The sequence below is a fragment of the Pundamilia nyererei genome, unplaced genomic scaffold, assembly GCF_000239375.1.
Source record: "Pundamilia nyererei isolate P.nyererei 1_Seehausen unplaced genomic scaffold, PunNye1.0 scaffold00041, whole genome shotgun sequence".
Classification (NCBI taxonomy): Eukaryota; Metazoa; Chordata; class Actinopteri; order Cichliformes; family Cichlidae; genus Pundamilia; species Pundamilia nyererei.
The window spans coordinates 777,286-786,393 of record NW_005187442.1 but is presented as its reverse complement, the minus strand read 5'-3'; the positions used below and the strand labels follow the sequence as shown (position 1 = coordinate 786,393).

At 42.6% G+C, this 9,108-nt stretch overlaps 1 protein-coding gene across 1 annotated transcript in view; it reads left to right on the top strand.

Moving 5' to 3' along the window:
- Positions 1-6,410: 6,410 nt before the first annotated feature.
- Positions 6,411-9,108, top strand: part of mycn (MYCN proto-oncogene, bHLH transcription factor) — a 4,618-nt gene continuing 1,920 nt past the window's right edge. Inside the window, exons 1-2 of the mRNA XM_005731020.2 lie at positions 6,411-6,552; positions 6,975-7,611. Of these exons, the coding sequence (XP_005731077.1) occupies positions 6,996-7,611 (616 nt within the window). The 5' untranslated portion in view covers positions 6,411-6,552; positions 6,975-6,995. The remainder of the gene's footprint in view (positions 6,553-6,974; positions 7,612-9,108) is intronic.

Here is a 9,108-nt window from a genome sequence, read left to right as displayed (position 1 = left end):
TTCTGGCAGCAACCTTAACCTTTTTAATAGTAAGAGAAGCAGAAAGCAGGTGTAAACACCGCACTGAGAGTGTTTGTGGTAAACGTATTTGAAACAGCTGCCTGTTTGCATATTCGGGAGATAGCAAACATTATTAAAGTTCAGTTGGAGGTGTGATTTTGTCCAACTCATCTGGGAACCGGACGTTTGTCATTCATTCCAGTCTAATCTGCTGGACACTCTTTAAGAAGCTGATGAATTCGAGAAAGAAACAAATAAGAACCGAAATTGTTGTCAGATGATTGTCACTGGTTTTAAGAATGCATTTTTGTATACGTTCCCTCTTTTGCTCTTCACGTGGCCTGCTTAATTGCATGCAACCAAAGACTGCTCAGATGTGATTGGTCAACAGTATTTGGAAGAGAAACAAAAACCACAAACAAATCTTGTCGTCTTACAAATATCTGCATATTCATTACATACGGATTATTCTCCACTGGAATTTATTGGGGTGTCTCTAGGAAGCTCACTACTTAGTTTCTAAATGTGTCTGTCCTAAGCAGGTGGTCCATGTTTGTCCAGCTCTTTCCTCAAAAACAGGTGTGTGCTACAGCCAAATGTACCCCGATGAGAATGCTCAGAATGAACTAAAACAGTGACACTGCTGTCTAAAAACACAACAACGAGCTGAAAGACACTGCTGAGTCAGGTGGCCATTCTCTCTTTCTAATGAGCAGGCATCGGAGAGTTGCTTATTGTATGGCTTTTCTTATCAGACTGGAGTTTATTTAACAGTCTGTGGTTTTTCTGTGTGCGTGTGACTGATACCCACACCAATATCAGTTAAATAAGGCTTCCTTCCCCTGATTCACAGCTCCACAAACACACCAAAATCCTCCCTTTTTTCCACAAGAGAGCAACAATGGGCCTATAAAGCTGTCAAGGCAAAACTGAATTTACACTCACCACTTTAAACGGCTAAGCCCTGCTCCCAGGCTGTGTCTGGCGAGCTTTGTGTAAATAGGTGCAGCGGGGCCGTGGGCGCGCGTTTTCCCTGTGATAGTGTCCAAGTGATGGAGTGATGGATAAATTTTCCACCTCTCTGTGAAAAGATCAGATCAGACTCAGTGGATCACATTAGCGTGACCCATGCTGTTAATTTATCTCATATTGATTTCCAATTGTGCATCGTTGGGAGGCCTGGAGTTTGGTTTACGGTCGCGACTTGATCCATAACTTGCAATGTGATCCATGCCACAACAGCGATGGACAATTACACCCAATTCTGCATCCTATTTTACGCTTTATGGGAACTGTTGAAAACCAGAACTGATCAATTTAATGAATAAATAAACAACTCCCTGATACGGGAGATCTACGATGTAGGTAACATCTAGTCCCACTTTCACAATGGGATTGTTCCTCAGTGCAAACACCTTTTGAAATCTTTTTCTTTAACATCATCAAAAAAAAGGTGAAAACCCAAACAAAAAAAGTAGATACTCATATCACTTTATCTCTGAATAAGCTCCCACACTGTGGCTGGATGCCTGCTCATCATTTGCATGACATCTTTTTATGCATTCCTGAGCTGACACTGGCAAGTAAAGATCCTAACAGTTGATGTGTTTCTGTACTCCCCTGGCAGCAACCTTCAATGAAGCCAAGCTGTATCTTTTCTCACACTGAGATATGATGACACTACCTGTAGTTACAATGGCTTTGCTTTTGAAACATAGTCATGCAAATTTGCTTTTATGTTGCAAAATATTTTCTGTGGCTTTCTAGACTTTACGTGGAAATGTCTCCCAGGGGGTCAGTGTGCTGTTGTATTCTCTCGCACCTTCAAGGATCTCGGAGCACGACAAAGGAAGCATTAACCTGGGTGGAATAGATTGCAGTAGAAAACCTGAAAATAATATTCAGAAGCATTACTCAAGTGGAAAAAGTGATGTTTACATGCTTCATGAATCATGTGATGTGCCGAGTTTAATTGCACAGGTAGACCTGTAGGCATACTTAAGACACAGTTTGAGGGCAAGATCTAACAAGACACTTCTTCACACAGGCACACGTTTGGCACTCTCAAAATGTAATATCTAAAGGCCAAACTACTTCCTCAGCAAGTTTATTCTTCCCAAAATAGTCCTGATGGGAAAACAAGGACCAAAAATAGACATGGGAAAACAAACATTTTTCCAAGCATATCTGTCATATTGGTTTATATGGCTTTCTAATGGTCGAAAAATGTTTTTGGCGGGGTTTTTCACCGAGGAATGGCAATAGAAATCTCATAGAAATTCCTCAGGGCTTTGTTGCAACTCGCTCCTTCTTTCCCTTACAAAGTTAAGTGTCTTACAAAATCCTGGTGAAGTCATAACTGGCGGCAGCATTAAAAATAAAAGGCTTCCTTTAACCTGAATCATCATCTGCTGCATGTGAACAGTCAGATTCCACTCAGGACTTTTGGAAGAGACACGCGTGCTCCTTAACAGAAAATCAACCACGGTGTCCATGCATGACATTTGGCTGGCCTTAAACTGCATGCTAGCTTGACTCTAAAGAGGATTAAAAACTCATAAAGCATAAATTATATATTACACTGTCCTCTTGAACCAGTGCCAAGAAATAAAGAAAAAAAGGGTGAATCAGTAACTTCAAATGAGACTGAAGCGGTTGGATTTCTGTGAAGGTTTCTGTTAAAGGTGCAGTGTGCAGGGGGATCGATTGCTATAAGCAATAAGAAAAGGGTTAGTACTTTCTAAGATCAAACTATTGGTAAATGGCTGTGATTGGCTGTTTCACTGCTAGGCATTTGAAAAAGGGCATGTTGCAGCCTTATGTTTCTTTTGGGGACTTAGCTAAGTTGCTTTTTACATCCTGACTTCTGGACACACACACACTAAAGAGAAATCTGTAAAAAAAAAAAAAGCACCAAAGCTCAAAGTTACATCAAGAGCCAAAACCTTTAAATGAGTTTCTATTTGTTAAATACAGTTTCCGCAGGTTGATCATCAAACTCTGAAGGCATTCAAAAAAATCAGCCTTATTGGAGTTGACTGTTATACTGATATACCCATATCGTCTCCCAGCTGTTCCTCCACCCAATCTATTCTAGCTCTACAGATGTAGCAGGCCCTTTTACTTGAATCCCTACATTTTGCACCTCTTTGTTTCTACAGTAGCCTAAAATGGGCAAACCAAACACTGGCTCTAAAGAGAGTCTCCTGCATGTGTGTGTGTGTGTTTGTGTATGTGTGCATTTTTAGTGAAATTTCCTTAAAACATTTGTGAGGGGAGGGTGAAGCGAAGGGCATTCTGGCTGCAGTCTGTAACCCTAACCACTAGATGCCACTAGATCTCAGACACTGCTTCCTCAGGTGGACCTTAGGGATAAGGTTACCACCTATTTTACCTTGGGGGGGTAAGGTAAATGTGAAGGTGTTGGGGGAAGGGGTGGGTGTGTAGGCTCTGCTGTTTAGGTGTGGTCTATGGGATGGGGGACTTGCTGGAGCTGAAATCTAATGGTGTGGATCGAGAACAAATACGGCCTCTTCTTGGAATTGGTTTGTTTTAGCAGAGGATTGCCACTGTGCAACCTGACCTGACACGATTACAGAAAAAGAGACTCAATGCCTTACACAGACTGAGCAGAGCACAGGTTAATTTATGACCTGAAATTGCTGGATTTGTACAAGGATTTTCTAGTGATGACACTGTGAAACGACTGTCTCGACTCTAAATACACCTTAAAGATGTAGATACTTGCAAAAACATGCTGAAATACCCATATGAAACATACAGATTTTCAATATCACCGGGCAGGAGTGATTTAAAACAGAAGCCTAGTTTAAATTAGGACTTAAAGTCAATAAACCATGTGTTTTAATCCTACACATCTAACATACATGTATACAATGTTTTAAATAAGTAAACAAGTCTGTATTTCATTTCCAAAACACTCAAGGAGAACATACACCGTGGAAGGCTTGTGAATATTTGCAAGTCATGGTGATGTGATCACGTATACTATATTTTCAAGTCCACTACATCACTGAATGTTTGCTCTGAATGATATGTGACATCAGTAAGAATCAACACACACGTACGCAGCCATCACACACACACATTCTGATGTGCACAATTCAAATATTAATATCGTATGAGTGCTCTCTGACCGTACACAGCCTGTCAAAGCAGTAGAATTTACTCACAACATGCTTGTATTTGCGCTATCCACTGGGGTGACTTATGAATCTTTTATCAAAACTGGCCTAATTGCTTAACCATCCATGTCCCGGTCCAGTGGTGAATGCTGGGAGGGGGCACTGGGCATGCAAATTGTCATAAAAACAAGGAAAGCATTATTCCTCCAGCATTTTTCCACCTCTGGCAAATCTGTCTTTTTGTCTATGTAATTATGGATTCTAGTGAGCTACATATTAAGCAACACATTAATTTATAGTTGACAACTTCAGGGAAAGAGCTGGAGTTGCCTCTTTATCTTATTTAGGCTGGGAATGAGAATAGCTTTCTTCTGTTATACTTCAAATAACAGGTGATAATATTTTAAGAACATCTGGGCAATTTCAATGCAAAGAAATGTGTGTGTGCATCTCTTCATCTCATCTGGTTCAGCAAGTGTTTTAACTCTATGCCAAGACACTTCATAACACCATGAAACCAGCATTACTTTTCTTTGACAGTTTGTTTTTTTTGGTCCATAGGAGCAGTAAACAGCTTCCTGTGCTCAACTGATCCACAGTGGACAATAAATAAATAAATAAATACAAAAAAACCCTTTCCCTTCTGTTCTCACTCCCACTCGCTGCCCTGTTTCACAGCAGAGGAAGCTGCCGAAGGGTCAAGCTCAACAGTAGTTTGAGAGAAATAAAAAGGATCTAACTGGCAAGAACCATGATTTCATGGCGTTTCTTACTCCAAACCCCCATCTCTCCATGTTCCTGGGAGCTGCATAAAAAGTCCCAGGAAACTCCCTACTACTCCGTACACCAAACAGCTGCAGATTCTCACTTTTCGCTGGCTTTAGTCCTTTGAACTCAACCTCAACCCCTCACAAAACAAAAAAAAAGTTTGTTGATAAACTAAAATGGACTTTTTCTGTTATGAAATGTCTGGTAGCTCTAAATGTAATTCATTAAGAAATATATCATTGCTGTCACGTTTATGATTAATATCAATTGTTCATAAGAGGAAAAAAGGATAGAATCTCAAAATATTAAATGCTGTTTTTATCATCTTCCATTGTTTGTCTGAAAATAACTGGAAGCCGTCATTCTTCCTGCCCACAGCTGGCGTTGAACCGGAATCTGCTTTGTAAACGTTTTCTCTGCAAGTCAGTATCAGGACTGTGTGTGTACGCCTGTGCCTGTGCGCATAATTACAGATGCGCCATTCTTCCTAAAGCTGTCATTAAAAAGGGAATGGGAATGACTCCAACTACAACCACTGCTTGGGGTTACGTAACAAGCTCTTCTTGAATTTTGTCTTATCCCGGAGACAGCTGAAATCTCTCTTGCACAGCCGGTTGTCCCTGAAAATGCTCCTCCTTCAAACCCAGGAGAAGTTTGGTATTTTTCCCGACTTGCATTCTGTCTTTAATTTTGGCGGAGAGAAAAAAAACCCGATCTGGTGTTTTTATGTCTTTGTCTTGCTCGCTCGGTCGTGTTAGAGCGCGTTTCCACTGTTGTTTTGGGGTGTGTCCGTGTGAGGGCGCAGTGAGCCCTACTTTGTCTTTCATCCTGAGATGCTGGTGGTCCACAGACAAAAGAGAAGATGGCATTTAGAGCTTTACAGGACAGCTACAGGGCCAGGAGGGTTTGCTGTGCAGGAAAACATCTCTTAACATAATTTTGAATTACTGACTCGTGTTCGTAACAACTTAAACAAATACATAAACACATGGATTGCATTTATAAAGCTGAGTCTTACCCTGTTCTAAAATGCGTTTTATAAAAGATTAATGTATTATGTTGGTTTTTGTTACTTCCATCCCAGAATGTTTCTTCTTTTGTTTTATTTTGTTTTCTCAACTCAAAAACTCAATTAATAATCAATTAATTAATTTTAAACAGAGATAAAACACTTGGGGTAAAGCTCACTAACACCAGCTTGCACTTTGTTTTGCTTCTGCTTCAGTTTCCTATGACACCCCATTGAACAGATAAGACAGTTTGTCTGAGTGTATCAATAATGCATGATGAGAATACTCTCTCATTTACACTTTTCTTTTGCATCCTTTAACATTTTTCATTTCCCCCCCCCCCCCGGCTTTCGTTCCTGCTCACGATGTTTAGGCTGTTTTCTCCATTCACCTTGAAAGAAAGCTCCTGTCTCCCGCGTCCATCAAAACGAAAGCCCGACCCCCGCTTTGAGAGGGAGGAGCTTCCTAGCGCTTTACTGAGTGTATAACACTCTGTGGCCATCCAGAAAGTGTGTCAGAGGACTGTGTTTGCTCCCAAAGTAGATGACTGCTCACATTCTGGTCTCTGTATTACTGACTGCGAGATACGAGAAATTTTTATTTCGTACATCACCCCAAGCCAGGATAAGGTGAGTGTCTTAACACTTCAGCAGCTTAACGTACAAGTGTTATTATTCCCTCCCATTTTAGGCAAAACATAGTGTCTGCTCGATTTCATTGTTGTCATTTGATTGATTGATTTTTTTGGTAAGCATGCTTTTTGTTTCTTAATCTTTTTTCTTGGGGGGTCTTTAGTGAATCGTGCGTCAAAAGTCATTTTGCACCGCCTGTGCGTCATGGTCACATTTACGCACATTCTCCTGTGAGATTTTTGTGGTTTTTAAACCCCACAGAAGAGTTAGTGCGGAATTCAGTCAAGCAGACTGGGTCTGTGTGTGGGCTTTGGCTCATGCTCTTTCTACAGTGCCGTTTTCAGGTGTGATAGAGGAGAGAAGGAATGTGACGAGACGCTCTTTCACTGAGGACTAAATCATCTTTTGTCTCTTCACAGGTTTTTCGATTGTGGGATAGAATGCCGGCGATCATAAGTAAAAACTCCGATTTGGAGTTTGACTCCTTACAACCGTGTTTCTATCCGGATGAGGACTTCTACTTCTGCGGTCCCGACTCTGCGCCACCGGGGGAGGACATCTGGAAGAAATTCGAGTTGCTGCCCACTCCGCCCCTCTCTCCAAGCCGCGCCGCGCTACCGGGAGAGCCGGCAACTGCCTCGCTGGAAGCAGACCCCCTTGGCTTCGGGTTAGGGGACCCACTGGACTGGGCATCCGAGCTGCTGCTCCTGCCTGGGGACGATATATGGGGAGCATCCGACGATCTGTTCGGCTCCGCTTTGGATTCTAATCCCAACAGCATCATCATCCAGGACTGTATGTGGAGTGGCTTTTCTGCCAGGGAAAAGCTGGAACGGGTGGTTACGGAGAAACTCGGCAAAGCTATTTCCACGGCGACAGCAGGCAGCAGGAGTGTGTGCGTCAAGGCGCAGGAGGTGGTGAGCCGCAACTCGATGTCAGAGTGTGTGGACCCCACAGTAGTGTTCCCTTTCCCGATCAACAAGAAAAACAGCACCAGGGACTCATCTGGGACCATTAAAACATCCACGGTGCACGGGAGCGCGCCTAGTGACTCTGGTAAGGATTTGAAGACGTTATTATTATTATTATTATTATTATTATTATTATTATCAGCAGTAGTATTGTGTTGGTTGTTGTCGTTGCTGTTGTTTTTGTTGTAAGCCCCTACCCTAACAAATCGGAGTGAGTGCAGATTGTTCATATGACTGGTCTAGAATCGGATTACCTCGTTAGACATAACACACACACACACACACACACACACACACACACACACACACACACACACACACACACACACACTACTCGCGCAGTGGAGTAGTGACACAGTGAACGAGGTTTATGTAATCAACAAGGTCTCCATCCGGCAGATGGCGGTAAAATGGGGAATTCTGTGACTTACTGAACTCAGCTGGCATCTGAGCAAAACAAAAAGACATCACACACACACACACACACACACAGTCAGACCAGGTTGTGGGAGGAGATGAAAAGGTGTTTAATAATGCGATGAGCTGATAAAGTGTCAGGTTCACGGTACCGTGAACGCTTTCATTACGCATGAATTGAGGGACAATTTGCGCACAGTGGGTGACAAACTGACACTTACTCCACAGTCTGAGACAGACAGTCTGAGCCAACTGCCGCCCGACATGAGGGGATATCTAAAATTAATACTCAGAAAGAGAAAACAAGAAATAATGTCTAAAACGGAAATACGGGATTTGTGTCAGGATCATAATGTTAGATGTGTTTAGATTGGGTAATGAATGTTATGTGTACTTAAAAACTAAGACTTCCATCACCGGTCTTTTATAAGTTCCCTAAACAAACACCAGCCCTTATCAGCGTGTTTTCGTTGTGGAACTGTAGTACAAAGCCCCCCAGCTTGGCACAGAGGATAGACTCAGCCAACCTTGCCAAACACCTCCTCTACAGCGAATAAAAGAGGACGGAGGAGAGCTTCTTTTAGGCGTGTGTGTGCGTGTGTGTGCGTGTGTGTGTGGGAGGGGGGGGGGTGACAGCTTTGAACAAGCGCTCCATCTCGACAGCTGTCTCCCTGGCGCCCCTCCAGGTCTGGAGCTTAAAGGGTGGTGATCCGATCGCCTGCCGCCCCACCGTCCAGCGCACACTGCCGCCCCGATGCGCTTCTGGCGTTTGAAGCGACCCATTCTTCGTTGTGCAGCACGCCTTCTGCACTTTTACATTAAGGGGAAACTGACCCTAAAAGATAAACTGTGAGGACCCCCATTTAAAAAAACAAACAAACAAAAAACAGAAGCTGTTCGCAGGAAAAGCAGGGTCAGGGACTGCTCCTCTTTATTTTCCTGTTTACAAACTGAAACTAATATCTGCTCAGACATGAATTGACTTTCTTCTCTTTATATTCATTCCACCTCAATTAAAGAGTTGTTCCATTCTGAATTTCAAACAACAAGAGCTAAATCTCAGCCACACATGTGGCAAAATCAGGGACACCCCCTCATCCAGCCAGCTGTGGCCAGCTTTGTTGTGATGACAGGAATAACATCTGTGTGTGTGTGTGTGTGTGTG